The sequence below is a fragment of the Caretta caretta genome, chromosome 16 (genome assembly GCF_965140235.1).
Source record: "Caretta caretta isolate rCarCar2 chromosome 16, rCarCar1.hap1, whole genome shotgun sequence".
In the NCBI taxonomy this organism is placed as follows: Eukaryota; Metazoa; Chordata; order Testudines; family Cheloniidae; genus Caretta; species Caretta caretta.
The window spans coordinates 19,807,346-19,828,081 of record NC_134221.1 but is presented as its reverse complement, the minus strand read 5'-3'; the positions used below and the strand labels follow the sequence as shown (position 1 = coordinate 19,828,081).

Here is a 20,736-nt window from a genome sequence, read left to right as displayed (position 1 = left end):
CTCTCCTGCCACTCCTAGGGCTACACCTGGGGCCCATCCCGAACAGTACACAGCACTGTATGAACATGGGGCAAGACCGGCAAAGGGCCCAGCGTCCTCTTTGCGGGGCCACATTTGTGCCTCCAGAACGGAAGAGCAGGTGCCAGTCAAGGTCTTGCGCTGCTCTTTGATTGCACCTGCAGTTAGGTAGGCCAAGGCGCAGGGCCCACGCCTGTCCAGTGAGTGCACTGTGCCCAGGCTTTGCCTGCAAACCAGGAGGGAGTGAGGGGAGCGGCCTGAGAGGCTGGTCCATTAAAGCAGGGCTCATGCCAAACCCTGTGAAAAGCCCTTCCCTTCCCCTCTGGCCCTGGGCTCAGGGCCACCGTTTCCAGGGTGGGATTCTTCTGCCCTTTCTTGCCACCTCCTCGTGGCAACCCCTTTCGCCCATAGCCAGCTGCAGGGAGCTCGCTGTCCCCCCAGCAGGACAAAGTCAGCTGTCACTGAATCCCCTGGTCCTTGCGCTCAGGCGGGAACTGTTTCTAATGCCTGTTTCTCCTCCCCTCCCCTCCGCCGTGCCAGTCATCCCGGATAGACGACCAGCGCTGCGCTCCGCCGGACACCGTCCCCCGTGGCCCCACCATGCCTGACGAAGACTTCTTCAGCCTCATCCAGCGTGTCCAGGCCAAGCGTATGGACGAGCAGAGGGTGGATCTGGCTTCGGCCCAGGAGGAGCAGCAGAGGAGACCTAGCTCCAGCTAAGAATTGGGGTTTGCTTTGAGGAAAGCAACGTCTGTTTAAAACCTGAGCTTGGCTGTTCCGTGGCAGACTGTCCCGGTGAGGAGTAGCCCTGCTCAGTGAAGGGGGGTGTGTGTGGAGGGGAAGGGGGCGTTTCCTACCGCTTTGGTAGTTTTGTCTTTCTTTGGAGTAGGGGCCAGGCAGGTTCACCAGCTGGGGACAGTTTTTCTTTATGGCTTTTTATACAAACAATGACTCTTCTACGGCTGAACAAAGCTAGGAGGAACTGCTCACGCACGGCTGGGCGCCAGGGAAGTAGACTGAGACAACCGGTGAATTGGCTGCTGCAGTCCCCCCGCCAGCAGTGCCTGCGAGCGTCTGCACCTCCCTGCCGAGCTCTGTGGGGAAGGGGCGTCCAGCTGGGCTGGGGTGCAACTGTGGAGAAGCTGAAGGCAGCCAGCAGCCCATGGTCCCATGTTCCGTTAGGTATTTTATTTCTGCAACACGTGGGTTAACGGGGACCCTCTCTTTGCTGTGGACTCCTCCCTCCCTGCTTACCGTCTGGCTCGGAGATGTTTGGAGCTGTCCTCACCAGCCTGCCAAGGTGTCAGCAGCAGCCATTGGAACTGGGGTCCTGCCCTGCAGGGCTGAGCTTGGCTTTTTCCCACAGGGCTGAGCAAGCCCAGTTCAGCTGCTGTGCGCACGTGGGGCTGCCACTGCTTATGGCAACGCCCCCCCCTGCAAAAGCAGCTGCATCAAGGAGGTTGCCCATAACTATCTCCACAGCCAGCACATTCAGGGCCCAGGGAGATCCTCTGACCATGAACCAAGAGGTCCCCAGTATACTTGGCACTAGCCCCTGCCAGCTGTTGGCCTGTGTGACAGTGCTCCTGGTTGTTTGTGTCACAACTGGCATTGCTGGCAGCAAACCCCGTCACAGACCCACTGGGGACCCGGCGGGTTCAGGTTGAAGCAGAGCCGCAGGAGCGGAAACTTGGTTTGCTGCGTGTTGTGAAGCTGGAAGCTGTCAATCGGGCACCGTTCACTGCTCTAGAAATACAGGTGCCCTGTGTTTTTAAAGGAAAGCTGTTAGTCTGGCCAGTGTGAATCTAGCTTAGAGCACTGCCCCCATCCATGGGGCTTCATAATGTTCCTCTTTTCTCTTGCAGTAGTAGCTAGAGGCCTCCAGCCTGGTCGGCACAGGAGCACAAAGGGAATGGGCCAACTTTGGTGGGGACTTGTCAGTCACTTTCAAATAGGCTGAAAAACAACCCTCCTGCCTCACACAGAATGGGGCTAGCCACCCTCAAGTTTAGCTGTACAGAGGTGCCCCTTTGCACTGCTGCGCTAGCTGGGACTGGCAGGGCTGCATCAGTCCTCTGGTGGGCCTTCCAGCTACTGTTCATCTCCCCGCAAGCCCATTCCTGGGTCTAGTGCTGAGTCCCCATTGCCCCCACGTCTCTCTCAGGAGCGGCCTTCATGGAAAATTTCCAGCAGCAAGAAATTCAGCCAGGCACCACTTAGCCCAGCTGGGGGGAGGCCCTAACATGTGTAGATGTCCTAGGTGTGAGCAGGTAAAATTCACCCCTCACTACTGCTGGAGGGATCAACCAATGCAAGGACTGGTTCAGGGGCACCATCAGTCCCTGCATTGTATTCGGTAAGAGGGGCCACCTCGCTCCTGGGCTCCTGCTGTTACGACAACATGACCAGCAGTGGACTCGTGACCGTGCGGCGCTTGGCCAGACCACAAACTGGAATCTGACCAATCAGCTTGCAGAGCGTGACGTATTTGCCATATACTTGAATGTATGAGCTTATTTATTTTTTACGTGTGCATTTGCTAATGTCATTTTAAGAGGGAATTTTAACCCACCAGGTACTTGTTTTTTCCTTAAAAAATAATAATCTGCCAAATGAATTAATATATAGAAATACATAGGGCTTGGGGGGGGGGGGGGGGGGAGGGGTTGTGCTTAATAAACATTTGTGGTCCAAACTTCCAGGCCAAGAGTAACTTTCTACTGCTTCACCAGAACACAGCAGCCCCTTGTCTGGGCTGAGGACTCCCAGCCCAGGAGAGAAGGCAGGAACCAAGGCCTCTGGGTGTTTTTTTTTTTCGGAGAACTCCACCAGCAGTGCAAGCACAGCCCTGCCTGGGGAAAGTGCACATGCTAAAGTTCCCGGGTCTCAATCAAAGCATTGGGCCATCAATGCAAACAAACAGCCCCTGCTGCAGGGCTCTTGGGGAACAGTAACTAGCTCTCCCAGCCAATGAGGACAGGCCCATGACTGGTTTCTGTCTCCAAACAATTGCTTGAACTGTCTGTCCTACAGAGCAGTCACAGAAGGCAAGCTGCGATGGGACAGCCCACTCCCCCAAAGGAGGCCTCTCTCACCCCGTGCAATTCAGTCCTCCCTTAAGGGACCGAGAGCCAAGTCCCCACCCAAGCTGTGCACACTTCTGTCCAGGTACAAAGGCTCAGGTTGGTCATACATTGAACTGCTTTCACACACACCTGCTCCAGGGCCCCGGCCTCTCTCCCTTCGGGCATGCAGCCGGCGGACTCGGTTTCAGAAGTCAAGAGCCACGCCAGTTAGAATTCTGACCCCTACCTGAAGCGATAGCCTTTGAATCCTCTCCAGGGAGACAGGACTTGCAAGGGCGGCCACAGATCCCCCGGCCCAGCACGGCTGTTTGACTCTTCACAGCTGCCTGCTCACACTAGCTTTAGGTCAGCCATTAGACGCTCTGGATTTGCTTGCTGGTAGTGAGACCATATCAATAACCAGAGGCTGCTGAATAGTAGGGAACCCCCTACGTGCCAGTGCGGTCAGGGCTGGACATTGTTGGCCCTACCCAGGGCAGCATAAAGTCAGTGGCCAGCTGAGGTGAACAGTGATCTTAGCCTCCCCACACGCGTGCTGTCCTTCAGCTTTCACTAGGAAGCAGGCGGCATTCGCCTGTGGAGCTGAGAGCAGCCCCCGCAGCTGAGCTGGCAAACTGCGTTCTGCGACCCACGCTCCAGCCCCCAGGAGCACTGGGGCAACCCCGTGCGCTGCTAACGAGGAGGATGGAGGCTGCTGGGGAGGGCAAGCTGCGGAGACACAAAGCAGAGGCACGGTAAGTAGGCTAGGGACAGACCTTACAGCTAGCCCCCAGGTACGGACCAAGGCGGAAGAGAACCATGGAAGGATGGGACTCTCCAAGCAGAGAGGAACAGCGCACGCGGAGGCTGTAGGCAATGCCCAGCCCTTTGGAAAGGGGGGAGGTGGGGTCAGATGCCTGACATTTCCATTGCCATCTGGTGGGCAGCGGAAAAGGGGTTTGAGATTCTGCAGGAGGGACAGCTGCATGTCTGCACTGTCATCACACCAGCAGCCTCTCTTGCCAGGCCAAGGGAGAACCGAATGCTTAACCCGGGGCTGGCCCAGGGAGTGGAGGGGATTTGTGGTTAGCATTCTGTACCAGCAGACAGGAGCCCTAGGACTGACTCCCCGCCTCTCACTCCCCTGGACTGGCTGGGAAGATGGCGCCCCCTCGGGCTGAGCAAAGGGCAGAACAGTCAAAGCCTGGAGCTAGCAGTATGGAGCTGGGCTACGAGCGTGAGCAGTGGGGTAAAGGGCAAGTCCACCAGCAACGCTAAGGGAAGGTGAAGGGGGAAGCTCAGAAAGGCTGTTACCGGCCGTCAGGTCTTGACACCTCCTGCCAGCTGGGATGGGAGCCTCGGTTCTCGGGTGGGCAGTGGGCCCCTCACAGCACCTAGGGAACAGAAGTCACCCAATGTGAGCGTTTTCTGAGGAGAATGGCCATGTAAGGGGTGTGCAGGGGACAACCCCCTGCCAGATTGCTATGCAATCAACAGCTTTTGCCCCATGCACCGGGGGGAAATCCTCGCACTTCAAAGTTGCTTTCTCCATGGCACATGTTACCCTTCCTCACAGTTTCAGAGCAGCACACCGAGGGCTAAGGGGTCTGGCAGAGAAAGGGCTGAGGGTGGCACCACTTGGGGATAAGGGGAGACAGGCTGTAAACCATCAACCTGCATTTACAGCAGGTTCAGAATAGTAACAGGGATAGATAGCGCCCCAAAGCCGAGGAGGGCAGCAACTGCCCAGCACCATGCACCAGACCAGGAAAGTTTTGGACAAGAGCAGCAGGGTAAACACCTACTCCAACAAGACATGCCAGGGGCTCTCTGTGATGCAGACATGGTGGTCGCACATGCACAGTGGGGAAATGGCTTGCAATACCATTTGTATATCTCAGGAGGAGGAAAGGTGGCAGCAGCCTGGCTGGGATTTGAACCTGTAATCTCAGAGAGCCTCTGGAGCCCAGGTTACATCCCCAGCAGAGGAGTTATGTTGTGGTACATCTATGTACCCGCACCCTAGGCCTGCTGTCGGAACAGCCAGGGAAGTATTTGGCTGAGCTCTCTGGCCCGTCCTACTTTGCTAGGTCACTTCCCAGCTTCCGGCTGTCATCCTGTGCAGTGGACATGTCTCACCGCAGCTCCCCGCACAGACCTGCTCTCATCTGTCTATCCATTGCTGCACCCCAGCTGAAGGTGCAGGGGGGATTCTAGATCATTCCAAGGCTCCCTTCCCCTCACGGTTGCCCGGGGAGGTGTCCCTCCGCTTTGGCCTAACATTTGCTCAAGAGCTACCATGGGTCACAGCCCTTCCTGAGACCCCGGCTAGCCCATGGGGGTGGGAGTGTTACACCTCTCCTCCTAGGAGCCCCCAGGAAATCCCCCTCCCCTCACCCCGCTCTCCTCATGTATTTGTTGCTGTCATGCAATTCCGAAGCCAACGTCAGCAGCGTAAGGCCTGGGCTGTTCCCAAACTCACCAAGAAACTGGCCTCCTGCGTTAACGGATCCTGGAACAGCGCCGTTGCTTGCCCCCATCAGGATCAAAGGAGGCTGCTGCTCTTGGCCTTTCCATAGTTCCTCTGCTCCCTGCATCTACTGATGGGGTGGACACATCCCGGAGTCCGGACCAAGAAGCTGAGAGCGAGCAAGAGACTGGGCCGGGGGTGAAGGCTGCGCAGGGTGGGCCGGATCCCTCGGGTAGCCAAGTCCCTGTGGATGCTGCTGCTCAGTCTTAGGGGGGGAGAGAAGATGTCAGTCAGTCTGCAGGGAAAGTTACACAGAGTGCCCACAAGGTCAAGGCAGGTGCACGCCGCTCGCCCCCATAAGCATCTCCTTAAGCCTTGCAGTCTGGCAGCCCTTGGAGTCAATCAGCACTGATAAGAGCATCAGTTCAGCCTCCTCGCGTTAAGGGCTCTGCGGGACGAGCCACAGGAGGACTGGGCAATGGTTAGTATAAATCCCGTGTTCTTACATAGCACATTCCACCACCCGCAGCTCTCAAAGCACTTCTCAACTGTGGTCGTGCTTTGCATGTGGAAATATGGCCCACCCTTCACAAAGCACCTTCCTTCCCCAGAGCACGGCACTCTTCACAGGCTAGCAGGGGTCGCTCCCGACACCGGGGGAGGCAGTCGGCAGCTATTGAACAGCACATGGCTGCAGGGGGACAGTGTCCACGTGGCCGGCAGGGGGAGTTCCTAGGAGGCAGGACACAGTTACCCAGAGCGCGAGGGCTAACGCTTGTCCTGCTAGAGGTCTCACTGGGAGCCACAGATGACCAGGCCAGTGGGTTTACGTTTACAAGAGGCCTGTGCTCTGGTTGCTAAAATGACCGGGACATTCCTAGCACTGGTTCCTGGATTGGCTAACCCCACGTAAATTGCCCCTCTCTAAAGCATTTGGGATACTGGGCCAAATCCCCAGTTGGAGTAAGTCAACGCTGTCCCATTGACTTTGATGGAGCTGCGCTGATTTACAGCAGCTGAGGATACGGCCCACAGCTGGTGATGTTTTACCAGACATGTTACCTGGCTCTGTGCGGCAGGGGGCTGGAGAGGGTGAGAGAAACTGATGCAGCTTTTGGAGCAGGAGAGAACGTGTCAGCTGGCCTTCTGGTACAAGGTGATATCTCCCCCCCAGGGCCGGGCGGTGCTGAGACAATGCTAGAGACAAGCATGGCCTGCGGCGGGGGGCAGGGGTCCAGAGCCTGCCAGGGAGACAGAAAGGAAGATCATTGCCAAGGTCACCAGACTATCACAGCAGTGGGTCACTCCAGGGCGATGCAGCCTAGTGGTTGGGGCAGAGCATTGGAAGCTGGGATTCCTGGCTTTTTATTCACAGTTCCTTAACCTTTCTGTTAGCCAGGCCTCTCTGTTAGAGATAAGGGGGGAGGGACTTGGACAAAGCACTGTATGGGACTCTGGGTTCCATTCCAGTTAGTGCCAACAGACTCCCTGTGCCTCAGTTTCCCCTGTTACATAGGGTAAAAGCACTTCCTTCCCCTCCCTTCTTTGTCTGTCTTTTTATATAGTAAGCTCTTCAGTGCAGAGATTAGAAAGAGGACAGCGATCGATTATTCTCCACATCAAGGAAGGTAGGACAGGACACAATGGGTTCAATCTGCATCAAGCGAGATTTAGATTAGAGATCAGGAAAAACTTTCTACCTACAAGGGCAGTTCAGCTCAGGAACTGCTTCCCAGGGAGGTGGTGGAATCGCCGTCATAGGAGGTTTTTACGGACAGGCTGGACAAACCCTTGTCAGGGATGGTCTAGGGTTACTTGGTCCTGGCTCAGCACAGGCGAGGGGATTTGATGACCTCGTGAGGTCCCTTCCATTTCTAGGATTCCATGAGGGCAGACAGACTAGCTGCTCCAGCAGCAACTCATCAGCCCCTAGGGCTTGGGCTGAGACTGGACACCATGCACCATGTATGGGCAGAGGGGGCTCTCCATAGAGCTGCAGGTTCAAGCACTAGGCGAGGCTCCCGCATGCTGTCTGCACTGCGACCTCTCGCTCCAGGGGTCCTAGCCACCGGCTACTGCCAGCTCCAAGCAGGTCTTTGTGAGCAGGAAGGAAAGCAGCCCCCCAGGGAGAGTTGCATTCAACAGCCCTCAGGATGCCCTTCCTCCCTGCCGGTCAACGGCCACAGAGTCCACCCCAAACAAGCCCTTCTACTCACACCAGTTCCAGAGGTAGGAGGCTCGCCAGCTGAGGCTGGCCCATGGACAGAGGCTGAAGGCAGCTCCTGGGAACCAGCTGTGGAGGGGGAAGCCAGCGATGGTGCCTGACTGGGTTGCGCTCTCTCCCCAGCATCAGAACCCTTCTTGTTCGGCTTGGGGTTCTCCTACAGGCGGGACGGGAAGCCAGGAGGTTAACGGAGCAGAAGGGGAGAAGATATGGCAACAGAACACACAATGAGCCGGCTCCTCTGGTCCGTGTTTGGGGTGCCACAGACCAGGCTGAACCCGGCTCCTGATAACCCCCTTTACGCAGCCTCCCTCCTGTCACGGTTTTGACCTCAGACGCCCACCCTGCAGCCACTAGCCCACCACACTGGGATCAGGGCTGTTTGCTCAGCCTCTCTGTGTAGGACTGCCTGATAGTCCCCGGGAGCTCCACGCCCTTAAAACAGGCGGTCTCCCCAGCGTCTGCCAGGGGGCCAGCTGGGGTGACCGCCGGCTAGGCCCACATGTTGCAGAAGGCTGATGCCATTCAAGGTTAGAACGGAGGCTGCAAAGGTCACGTTGATAAAAGCAGGGGAATCCCATAGATGTGCCTAATCCATTCATCTGGACCAAACAGCCCATGTGATGCTGGGGCCTCTGAGCAGAGAGAAAAGGACCCATCCAGAGAGTTCTTGCTCTCCAAGGCCGAGACACCCCGCCCGGCACAGCAACAAGGAAATACATAGCATGGGCCAACCCTGTTCTCACCCACAGGTGGCATGGCAGTCAGTTGTGCCCTCTCAAGTGCCCTGGTGAGCCATAGAGGGCAGGGTGCCTTTAGAAGACACCCGGTCCCACCGTGTGGGAGAGCTGGGGCTCACGCCTTGCCCTTGGACTGGTGGGAGTCGGCAGCAGGGAGGAAGCAGCCCTCGGCATTAGGATGGCAGGGGCACCTCCTCCCGGCCAGCCAAGGACCAGCCTTGATGGGTTCCTCTCGAAGGCTGATGAGGAGCAGGGTAAGGAAACAGAGGGAAAAGGGCTGGACGGGGATTGTTATTTCAGGCAGTTTGGAGACAGGTGCCAAGGTTCAGCCAGTTCTGAGGAGCGACTCCGTGGGACCTGGGCTATTTCCCATGCGCTGTTGCTTCAGTGCTGAGGCCGGACACTTCCCTCCCCTCTCCTCAGGGCCCTCACCCTGTTCTTGCTTCAGCCGTTGACCCTCATCTGGCTGAAAAGTCTTTCAGACCCCCCCATACGTTGCAGTCCACAGCTGGAGGGCTGTCCTAGGCTGCTCACAAAGCTGGCCCTTTTGGGACCTCTCCAGGATGAAATGTGATGATGGAGTGAGTTAGCTCCCCTGTGATATCACCCTGACTCTGGACCGTCCCATCCAGGCAGGCAGAGGATGCTGTATCACGGTACACTGGGGAACTGCCTTCTGTCGGTTCCATACCAGCCCCGGGTCCCAGCAGACAGGGACATGCTCGTTGAGAACAAAAGGCCAGACTAAGAGCTCATCAAGCGTCCTTCATCCGCAGCTGCTGTGCTCAAGGCTCACAGGTGAAAGTAACCAGTAAGGCAGTTAGGACCATCCCACATCACAGGCCCAGGGACTCTGATTATGTACTTGTATCGTAGCACCCAGAGGCCCTGATCACGGACGAGGGTCTCGCTGTGCGAGGGGCTGGACAAACACAGAACAGAAAGGCAGGCCCCTGCCCCTTGGAGTTTACAATCGGAAAAACCAACCGCTCTCCTGTCTCTGGTAGTGACCTATAGCTGATGCTTCACAGAAAGACACACGCACCCTCCCGACCAAACAGTCAGTGATGTCTCAGGGCAAATCCCCTTCCAACCCCAGAGACCACCACAGAAGCCCTGACGCACGAGGGTCGGTATCATCACAACTTGGTGCCCTCGTTACCTCAGTAGCCTGGTTGCCTAGGTTACACCTGCTTGCACAGAGAGCTAATCGGTGTTTAAACCCATCCAACATATCCACCCCTATGAAGAAAGCAGGAGCCACAGCCCATGCCCCTCCCGCAGCCAGTCCCCCCTTCCCCTGCGTATGAGGGCCTTTACACGAGCAGTTAGCAAAACAAAGCAATAAATGCACATCATGAAAAATACGGGCCCGAAGCGGAAACTCCGTGGGGGGAGAAGCAGCTTTGGGACAGCCCTTTGGTACCAACCTTCCTCCACTGCTTGAGTTTGTGGGGAGGGGGCTCCCTATCTCCCCCCAGCCTCTTCATCTGCTCGTTAACCTTGCTAACGGTGCTCGGGCTGGAACCGGTCACCCAGGATCTGAAGTAGTAACAGTTACACCTACAGCCCCCTGCAGGCAAACAGGAAACGGTGTGATCAGGGGCACAGGGCCTTCTTGCCTGCGCAGCCAGGATAAATGCCAGGGCATCGGGGGTCTGATGCAAACCCCACGCAATGGGTGTGAATGGGCTTTGCAACGGGCCCCAAAAGAACAAGATCAGCGGGGGTCTGCCCTGCACCAACAACATCTGTATTTTCTTAGCAGGGCTCAGGTGGGGCTTTTCCCTTTTCCAGACTGTTTGGAGGGTTTCAGTGCCCTGGCCGCTTGGTCCCACACAGACGACACGGCACCTGCAAACAGGAGATCCAGGCCTTACAACCATCGGTGCCAAGAGAACCTCCAGGAGCTCCATCGAGCCTTTGAACCTCTTTGTTGGCCTTTGCTGTTTTAGGAGGGCAGCGCAGGGATCTGATTCCAGCAGCAGAGGGCAGTGGCATGTGCACACATCGTGTTTCCAAATAAACCCCGAGCTTTGCTCTGCGTTTATTCGTAAAGTCCAAAGCCAGCAGGGATCACTGTGATCATCTAGTCCGGCCTCTGTACAACACAGACCACAGAACGTCCCCACAACAATTCCACCATGACCCTCGGTAAGTTGCTCCAAGGGTTAGTTACTCTCCCTGTTAAAAATGTACCCACCTTACTCCCAGTCTGAATTTGTCTAGCTTCAACTTCCAGCCACTGGATCGTGTTAGACTTTCTTCTGCTAGAGCAAAGAGCCCATCGTCAAATGTCTTCTTCCCCTGTCGGTACTTACAGACGGCGATCAAGTCACCCCATAACCTTCTCTTTGTTAAACTAAATAGATTGAGCTTCGAGTCTATCACTAGTTCCTTTACTCAGTTTGTTCTCTGAACCCTCTCCAATTTATCAACATCCTTCTCCATTTGTGGACCCCAAACTGGACCCAGGATTCCAGTAGCGGTCTTACCACTGCCAAATACAGAGGTAAAATAACTTCTACTCCCACCTAAGATTCCCCTGGTTATATGTCTCAGAATCACATTAGCCGTTTTGGCCACAGCACTGCATGGGGAGCTCACGTTCAGCTGATTATCCACCATGACCCCCCAAATCTTTGTCAGAGTCACTGCTTCCCAGGCTAGAGACCCCCTCCTGCAAGTGTGGCCAATATTCTTTATTCCTAGATGTATACGTTTACATTTAGTTGTACTAAAAGGGCCTATTGTTTGCGAGGGCCCAGTTTACCAAGAGATCCGGATCACTCAGTATTCATGACCTGTCCTCTTCAGGATTTACCACTCCCCCAGTCTGTGTGTCATCAGCCAACTTTATCAGCAAAGATTTTGTGTTTCCAGCACATCCAAAGGTAAGGGGCTCAGGACATCCCCGGGAGGATGAGGAGCACATGTTTAGATATGGAGGCATGATGTCCGTGGGCAAAAGGGTGCACAACCTGTGCCTACAGTTATGCAGTAAGTTGCCACCACTGTGCACACAACTGGATAGGTGTCTAAATTCCCTTCTGTGCATGCCCATTATGGTAATGTTCACACCCGTGCAGCTGCTTCTCAGAGGGAACGTGGTGTCTTTCAGTTTATGGCAGACCTGTGCGATCACCAGAGGGACACAGCACATGCTTACAACTCACCTGAGGGTGTTAGCATTTCAGCTAGGACTCGGTGGGCCTCTGACTGGCCCATTAATGCTCGATCCCTCCAGTGCTGCAGCAGCCGGCCGTAGGTGTGGGCCATCTAGGAAGGAGCCAAAGGAGACAGCACATAGGAAACCTGTATGCTATATGGTACAGTCCATATCCATGCCAGGCCGCCTGATCCACCCCCATCGGAGTGAAAACAGGCTGGACACCCACCTCCCAGGCATGTGGAGCAAGAAGAGGACACTAACACATCAGGCCAATGCCCAGTGCAGTCTAGGGAAAGGAAGAGAGCCCTGGAGACTGGATGGTTTTATTTTAAATATTTGAGTGAGGGAAACTGAGGCACAAACAGATTAAGTGACTTGCCCAGAGTCTCATGGTGAATCAGAGGCAGGACTAGAACCCAGGAGCTCTGGCTTTTAGTCCCCCTAGCTCTAGCCCTCGCGGCCTCCCCAGGACCCTTTGGCAGAGAGGCGTTGGTATGCCAGATGTTCATTTCTTCTATATCTGACTGACTTGCTCTGAAGGCGCGATCTGCCCCACTGCTCCTGCGAGCCTGGCATCCCCGACACCCTCGTCCCCGCAGTGTGGGGGCACCTGGAGTATTTACCACTGTGAAGTTGTCCGCACAGCACTCCTCTTCGCCAAGTTCTGCAATGGGCTTGAGGAGCCCCGGAGCTCCTTTCCCCTTCTTCCGCTCAGCTCTGGCGGGCTTCTGTAGGGAACACCAGGCTTTCACTAGCAACCCCCTTGGGGTGTAACTCCGCCTGCCCCCACTGCCCAGAACACTCCATCCCCATCTCTAGATTGGTTAGCACCACACTGCCCCACACAACCCCATCCTCGGGGCAGGAAAGGGGGGACATTCATATTTCAACTTACCTGGCTGCTAGTTTGGAGCTTCTTATGCAGGAAGTTGTTGGAGTATCCCAGAATCCTTTGCGGGACTCTCTCGCATAGTTTCAGCTCTTCACGCAACACCCTCCGGTTCTTCAGGACAAAGTCCTCGAAGGCTAGGGACCTCCGCTGGCTCTCCTCCTTGAGGAAATCAACAGGACAGTGTTGTTACCTTGGCTCAGGGCCTCAGCGCACTGCATGGAATCAGGGTGCCTACCCCTCATTTCACTATTGGAGAAAGGCTGGGAAAACGCTTGCCCCAAACAAATTATACACTGAATTCATACCGGTGCTGAGAAAAGAACCCAGGAATCCCAAGGCCCAGTCCCCTGCTCTAACCACTGGACAACATAGCCACTCAAAAACCAGCTAGGCTTGCTGGCAGCCAGTACCACCCCATGGGTCTGCAGAGGCCCTGGGAGCCTATGGACACCAGAGACAATAGCACGTCATCACCCCAAATCCCTTCCCTGTACGTCTCCCTCTCTCTCCCTCTGGACTGAAAGTGATCAGTTGTCACCCTAAGCTCTGTTCTTGTCCATGATTATCGGCATTTCCCATGAGTCAGCTGGGCCAGAGCCCTGGCAGCAATACATTGGAGGACCCTGATGGAGAATCCTGCCTGGGAAGGCTCTGCCCACGCGCACGACCCCTCAGCTAGGGGACGTGCTGCTTACACCGCGGATGCTCCATTATTCCCCAGGGGTTTCACCCCACCCCACTCCTTGCCTCCTGGGCTCCCCGGCTTTCTGGCTGGCCCCGTCGCTGCAGAACTTCACAGCTTTCAGTTGCTTGGATTCCTGCAGCAACTTCAAGAACTCGAGGGCTCGTGTACAGCTCTCGCTCTCGCCCAGCCCTGCCAAAGGAGCAGCATGTCAGCACATCAGGGAGTCGGACATGGAACCACATGTGGACGGGGGGGCTCTACAAAGAGTTGTGCCCTGCTATGAGGAGCTGCTGAGCCCTCCGGGAAAGGGAGGCCCATGGGATTCGATCCAAGAGGCTGGGATTGATGGGGCAGACATTTCAGCTTTGGCTGACAGCGCCCACAGGACCCAGCCTTCCTCCCTCCTTGCATTACACTAATGCTGGGGACTATTTTTTATGGCTCACTTGGTGGCACCCTCACTGTGTGCACCACCAGGTCATGGGTTCAAATCCCACCCTAGGGTGTGAGTCAATAGCTCAAAGCAGACACTGGCAGTGATGGAGCGAGATGCCACCTTTTGGGAGTTACAGCCAGCGCCTTCTCGGGGGGAGGGCAGGTGAATGCGTGAGCTGCTTTTCGAGAAGCACATGGACTAAGCCACGCGTGTCGGTCAATCTTCCCGATAGCATTTGGGCACCATCGCGGTGGTCTACAAACGTTTCCCGTAGTTAATAGGTGGAAGTTTTAAACAACCTGACTCCCTGGGACCTCAGGTTGATATTCTGGCTGGGGTGACCCAGCCCTTCCCCTCTTTCTGAGCCAGATGAAGAGAGGCCTGTACAGTTCCCGACATGTGGGGCTTTCCAAGACGACCTTAGAACAAAGGTCCAGTCAGCGGTAGAGGGACACCAAGCTCATGGCAGTTTTTAAAGGGTATGACTACATCCCAGTGTTCTTGCTAACATGTCCCGTTCCTGTCACTAACACATTCTACACTCGCTGGTTGCCACCCTCCACCCCAGCAATGGCTGCATTTCAGTAGTGCACTAAGTACAGAGCTCTGGGATGAACGGCACGACGTTATATTACTCTAGGTCCATCTCCACCCACCTGGGGCTTTGAGATAATTCTGGAGGCAGAGGCAGGGTTTCCTGGTATAGGCAGGACAGCAGAGCTTGCTCCCATCCTGGTCCCCCACCATGGACCGTCCAAACGCCTGCAGCTGCTCTTCATGCCGCTTCCTCTCGTCCAGCCCAGGATCCTTCACAGGGTTCGGAGTGCTCCGAGGCCTGCTAAGTGTCAGGCCTAGGGGAGACAGCCCCGCCCCCGGAGGAGTTACAGCCAATGGTTATTACAGCTAGCGAAGGACAAGCTGTAATATTTTGCGTTTTCACACGTACGCACAGAGCTGCTAACACAACAAGGGCCGGATCGCAGCAGTAGCACCTGGAGACAGTACGTCGCTCCCAACCGCCCCAGCTACTGCACCTCCCCTTCGCTGATAAAAAACCCACAAAGACACTTTGGTGATACCAGTTACTACCACACCACTGACATTCTCCATGTCACTCTGCGTCTAGCCACCATGACTATATTCCTGGGACAGTAACCAAGCAGAGACAATACTGGGATCGGAGTGAAGGGCTTGGGGGACTGTTCGCAGGGAAAGGTCACTCTGCACACGTTGCAGCTGCTGGATCTCACATGGGTGGCAGCTGATAAAGGCAAAGGCCGATGACCCCACTGGGACTGGGGGGACATGATGTTCAAAGATGACCAGACATCACCCGGGGGGGCCTGGCCAGCACTTACCTGCTCACATCTAACCAGAGAATAGACTTTGGGAGAAGATCATAAGGGCCTGATCCTCTTCCTATTACAGGGAATTTTGCCACTGATTTTCAGTGGGAGCAGGATTGGGCCCTACATACAGACTGGCTGTATGGAGCCAAGATACCAAACACATCACACACAAAGCAGTGGCTGGATGGCTCAATACATGCATGGATTTTGTTTCCTGAGCAGGATTGCAGCATCCTTTGAACAAGAGGGAGAGACAGATACTGAACATAAGGTAGGGGTATCAGGTGATGCCCAGCTCAACCCCGCTCAGACCACAGGAGAGCACTTTCCCTCACCCCATGCCTTGCAGAGCGTCAGCACCTGGCCTGTCCTGGGATCCCGCTTGTGGCGCGGAGAAGGCAGAGAGCTTGAGGTCTTCAGCTGGTTGCCTCTGCGGCCGGGGTCGACCATGTAAGGAGAGCTGCAGAGGTCGCAGCAGAATCCGCGCCCAGTCCCGGAATCTGGAATGACACCTACATACTGAGCACAAGAAGGGAACGGCATCTCCAGACACCGCAACCAACTAGCCACCTGCCACGTTCCCCCACAGGTCCTAGCCCCAGAGTAGCAGCACCCACTTCCCACCTCCTCACATGGGCGACCGAACAGCAGTGTCTTGTCTCTATTACACAGGGTATCAAGGCTCCCTGGGATCTGAATGTGACCCAAGAGGAAATGGACTGAGATCTCTTAGCGGGAGAGGCAGAAAGCAACCTTGCAAAGCATATTTGCCATGGTGCTGAAAAGTCCTTGTGGGGTCTAGGAACACAGGAGTCACCAGACTGTACTAGATCCGGTTTCGATCTGGTCTAGCATAGGCCACCGCTGGACGCTTCAGAGGACAGTGCCAGAAACTTTGCATGTCTAGCATAATTCATACAATGCTCCTTTGCCACCCTTTCCACCCACTATCCCCAAGTCTACTTACTCAAGCCAGCTGCTCCTTTAACCCACCTTGTCTGCCCTGGCCAGCTGCACAATCCCCCCTGCTCACGTTTCTCCCTTTCACCACAATTTCCACTTCAGGAAAAAAGTTTCTTTTCTTCCTCATTCTCCTGCTCCTTCGGCGGACAGCCAGGGTGCTGGGTGGCTCTTAGACACAGCACATATTATATTATCTGCCTCCTTCAGATAATATCAGAGCTGGACCCACATGACACAGTCCAAAGAGAAATTCACAGTCCCCTGAAGTCGGGAAGTGTTTGTTCGGACCTGTGGATCTGGCTGAGGCTTGGCTCATACTTGGCATTTCATAACTATAAAGTATGATGTGACTCCTGAGAACAGTCTTGGAAAGTCAGTCAATGTTCTACCTAATTTTTGGAAAGGGGAAACTGAGGCACGGAACAGGAGAAAATGACTTGGCCAAAGTCCCAGAGGGATTTAGCAGCAGAGTGAGGATGAGAATTCAGGAACTCCTGGTTCCCTGCTCTGTGCTCAGAGAACAGCTGTAGCCTGTGTTCAGGGATTGTACATCTCCTTGTGTTACATGGACATAACTAATGGCATCTCTGTGATTGTGTCTTAGATGAACAGAGCCATCTGTTGAGAATTTCTCTTGGGACAAATAGTCCTCTGAGAAAGTGAGTGAACAACTGACTCTCTTGCTGTGTGTGAATATGGAACCTAGCACAATAGGCCCTGTACAGACTTACAGTACGGGACAGCCCCAGGGAGCTCCCAATCAAAAGAGACCAGGCAGACAAAGGTCTGAAGGAGAAACAGAGGGGTGAAGCGACTGGCCTGTGGTTACAAAGTCAGTGTCAGAGCTGGAATTAGAACCCAGGTCACGTGAGTCCCAGTCCAGTGCCCTATCCTCCACACTGCACTGCCTCTTCAAGTGTGAACACAGGACTTAAAAACCCTTCAATTTACTCCCAGCAAACCCCCCTCTATTAGTCACAGATTGCCTGAGTGCACACAACCCCCTCCCAACCCGATGTTTTTAAAAGCAGACAAAGCCTTCCAATATTTTCTGATGAAGAGCACGTTTCGTGTGTGTGTGTAGCCTGAGGGTTTGGTGCCATCGAGTCCCTGGGGGCTAGAGTCTGTACACAGTTTGCTGCAAATTTACAGAGGCAGCGGTTAGCTGAACTCCACGTGGCCACACTGACCCCTGCCGGCTTGTCAGGACTCTGCTGGCTGTAAGCTGCTCTTTGGAGCATGGCCACTGCTTTTCAGGGCTCTGCATTCAGTCTAGCCTGCTTTTGTACCGAACATGAACAGCAGCACCATCAACCCCCCGGCCCTGGTATCTATTAACCCTGTGAAATCTGGCAGGGCAAGTAAATGAGAACAGAATAATTATTTAGATTGGAAGCTCTTTGCGGGCAGAGACCATCTGTTTGTTCTGTGTTTGTACAGTCCCTAGCACCCTGGGGTCCTGGTCCAGAATTCACTGTAGACAAAGGAGGTTTTGCTCCCCCAAGCTGCAATTTGTAATATAAAATGGAAAAAATAACATGGCCTTCCTGGCCCATAAACGTCAAACAAGGCTGACAAAGAAGGAAACAAGGAACTCCAGTCCAGAATCTGATTGTTTATTCATTATTGGTATCATGGTAATGCCTAGAGGCTCTCCATTTGTGCTGGGTGCTGTACAAACAAGAGACAGTTCCTGCCTCAGAGGCTTTATAGATCTCAGGGCTCATCTGTCCATGAGCAATTCCGGAGTAAGAGTGCCTGTCTCCAAATTAGTTTAATCCACTTTAGAAGTGGATTAATATAAACCAGAAAAAGGCACTGATTCCAGAATAAGAACATCCACACAGGGAGCTATTCCAAACTAGCGATTCCATTTTCAGTTCACATCCTGCCTTATTCTGGAATAACTTTCATGTGTACATAAGCCCTACAAAGATAAAACAGCAAAGCGTGGGAGAAAGGCAGGGTTCTACTTCTACAAACAGGGAACAGAGACTCAGACAAAGTGATTTGACCTCCGCCCCAGGTCACAAGGGGAATCTGAGGCAGAGTTGGGATCTCAACCCCTCTCTCCCGGCTCCCAGCCCAGTGCCTTAGCCACAAACTCATCCTTCACTTGCCACTCGCCTGCTTCTTTTCCTTGTGAGAGGCCAGCCTTTGGGGCTGAACCCTAGGCTGAGTGCCCCTGTGAAACCGGCAGGAGCCGAGTAAATTCTAGAGCGACCATGGAGCCTCAAAACCCAGGAACCCCCCACACCTCCGCTGGCATGGTCCCAGCTCAGCTTAGCCCCAGCAGCCCCTGGCCTTCTGCAGATCCAGAGGCAGGGCCAGTCAGGCTATGAACAAACCCTCAAGGCTACTAAGGGCAGTAGCCTCCCAAAAAACTACAATTCCCAGGAGCCTTGGCAGCCCCTTCCTCCCTGCTCTAGTAAGGAGAAAATGGAGTGAATTGGGCATTGTGGGGCAGGCTGGTTCCCCTCTGGTAAGGGGCTTTGCACCTACCTCAGCCATCTCAGCTCAGCCCCTGCTGTGCAAGGTGGGAGCAGCCTGGCTCCTGGCCCTTTGTGCCTCCTCCCTCCTGGCCACCCAGCACAGACCCTCAGAAGCAGCTGCAAATTCTCCCAGCGCAGGCTCTGTCTTCTCTGCTGAAAGGGGGCCGGGCAGAGCCAGTGTTAAAGGGGCAGGTGCAAAACTCCAGGGGAGTGAACAACTGACACAAACACAGACAACTGAGCAACTCATTCACCCTGCAGGCAGGAACAGAATTCAAGGGCCCTGCTCGGGTGCACAAGGATTAATCCCTTAAGTGTTGGAGCTGCAATTAGTAAACCAGCATTTAATGACTACACTGAATTAAACATCCAGCCTTTTCAACCACTCTGAATATTGTAACATGCTCTGGAAGTGCCAAGAGTTGTTACTGATTTAAAATCACATTGTTTTAGTGCGGACGTGTTGCCTAGTGGTTGGACAGGCTCTCAGGCGCACTGCCTCACTGCATGACTTTGGGCCGCTCTCTCCTATAACAAAATGCAAATAAACTAACCCGCTTCACAGGGGCGAAGGAAATAGTTATCTCTGAAGATTCAAAGTGCCAAGTATTATTCATATAAGGGATGGGGGGAAACAGAGGGAGAAAAGCAAAATATACAATAGCACTAGAAATTCCAATTTAGACTTTTCAGCAGTTTTGCTTCAGACAACAGTGGATTTGTTTCCCAACTAGACTTCTCCATCATGCAGATAAATACATCCCTTTCCAGGGTGTTCTTAAAATAGGTCATTCAAATCCAATCCAATACATGGACAGCGTGGAAGACCCTACAGAAACATTGCTGTGGATCTTGCAGGAGTGAGCCCCTTTGAGCAGGGATCACCTTTCTGTTCTGTGTTTGTACAGCGCCTAGCACAGTGGAGTTTTGGTCTGTGACTAAATAATAACAAACAACTTGTGGCCTGATTTTCAGAGGTGTTTATCCCCCATTGGCTGTGAATCCTCGGCAGCTCTCCAGCCTTCTCCCCCTTGTTCGTTGCTACCTTAGGTGAACAGTATCATTTAAAGAGCGGGTTCCCTATATCGCTCCCTTGCCACATGGCCCATTGAGTAGTGTAATCCCATTGTCCTTAATTAGTGTATAAACGGACCGGTAAGAGAGACTTCTTAAAGATAAGTTTGCAAGTTCATGATTACCAAAACAGCACCGAGCTCGCAGTGCTCAAGGAGAGGTATATATATTATTACATTCATTTCTAAAGCATCTGTCACAATGGAATCTCAAAAAGAAAAGGAGGACTTGTGGCACCTTAGAGACTAACCAATTTATTTGAGCATAAGCTTTCGTGAGCTACAGCTCACTTCATCGGATGCATACTGTGGAAAATACAGAAGATGTTTTTATACACACAGACCATGAAAAAAATGGGTGTTTATCACAACAAAAGGTTTTCTCTCCCCCCACCCCACTCTCCTGCTGGTAATAGCTTATCTAAAGTGATCACTCTCCTTACAATGTGTATGATAATCAAGATGGGCCATTTCCAGCATAAATCCAGGTTTTCTCCCTACTTGTGGCACCTTAGAGACTAACCTGGAGAGAAAACCTTTTGTTGTGATAAACACCCATTTTTTTCATGGTCTGTGTGTATATAAATCTCCTCACTGTATTTTCCACTGAATGCATCCGATGAAGTGAGCTGTAGCTCATGAAAGCTTATGCTCAAATAAATTGGTTAGTCTCTAAGGTGCCACAAGTACTCCTTTTCTTTTTGTAAGCATGAAGACACTCCTAGCCTTCCACCCAGAGCTGTTTGGTGGCTAAATTAACATTTCTAAAATACTATGAGAGCTTCAGATGAATGGCACCGAGTTCATGAATATATGTGAGGTGCTCACATACTCTGGCAAGGCCATATAAGAACCTAAAGAGACAGATATTTAAGCGCAGATAAGGACTCGGGTTCTCTTTATTACACTTCAGCAAGAAAGGCCACTACACCTCAGGGCCTAGTCCGTTTTCTTCCTCCCTCCCCCAGAATAAAGGGTGTCAATCCGTCTTTCCCAAAGACAATCTGATGGGACCATTCTGCTGCAAGACGCATCACTGAAATAACATTGTGCATTAGGTCATCCTGCTAGCCTTTTAGTTTTTACTGTGGTTGATTTTAACATCCCATAATAAAATTACTAAGCACCTCGACAGTGTTTGCCAAGTGGCTCTAGGA

The 20,736-nt window shown here is 53.6% G+C and overlaps 2 protein-coding genes across 10 annotated transcripts in view; one reads left to right on the top strand and one right to left on the bottom strand.

Annotated features, from left to right (window-relative positions):
- Positions 1-1,007, top strand: part of GPSM1 (G protein signaling modulator 1) — a 214,140-nt gene extending 213,133 nt beyond the window's left edge. For all 7 annotated transcript variants that reach the window (XM_048822354.2, XM_048822352.2, XM_048822351.2 and 4 more), the window contains exon 14: positions 559-1,007. In XM_048822354.2, the coding sequence (XP_048678311.1) occupies positions 559-738 (180 nt within the window). In that variant the 3' untranslated portion in view covers positions 739-1,007. The remainder of the gene's footprint in view (positions 1-558) is intronic.
- A 2,458-nt stretch (positions 1,008-3,465) lies between these two features.
- Positions 3,466-19,789, bottom strand: LOC125623293 (uncharacterized). 3 transcript variants are annotated; one of them, XM_048822363.2, is made up of 11 exons: positions 18,517-19,789; positions 15,412-15,563; positions 12,585-12,740; positions 12,313-12,417; positions 11,694-11,796; positions 9,948-10,090; positions 7,770-7,934; positions 6,616-6,794; positions 5,566-5,848; positions 4,398-4,477; positions 3,466-3,812 (listed from the first exon to the last, which is right to left on the bottom strand). In XM_048822363.2, the coding sequence occupies exons 2-9, from the start codon at positions 15,499-15,501 to the stop codon at positions 5,629-5,631; spliced, it is 1,161 nt and encodes a 386-aa protein (XP_048678320.2). In that variant the 5' UTR covers positions 15,502-15,563; positions 18,517-19,789; the 3' UTR covers positions 3,466-3,812; positions 4,398-4,477; positions 5,566-5,628. The 3 variants fall into 3 exon arrangements, with proteins under 3 accessions (XP_048678320.2, XP_074976607.1, XP_074976606.1); XM_075120506.1 differs by having other exon boundaries at positions 15,412-15,551; XM_075120505.1 differs by lacking the exon at positions 18,517-19,789 and adding an exon at positions 13,329-13,455 and having other exon boundaries at positions 15,387-15,547.
- Between the last annotated feature and the right edge of the window lie 947 nt (positions 19,790-20,736).

Bases quoted from the DNA above. Each gene is read 5' to 3' on its own strand.
- LOC125623293 (XM_075120505.1), bottom strand. The intron at 12,741-13,328 runs GCAAGGAGTGGG...GATTTCCTCAAG, and splicing joins AAAGCCGGGGAGCCCAGGAG to GAGGAGAGCCAGCGGAGGTC. The intron at 12,418-12,584 runs GTAAGTTGAAAT...TGTTCCCTACAG, and splicing joins AGCTCCAAACTAGCAGCCAG to AAGCCCGCCAGAGCTGAGCG.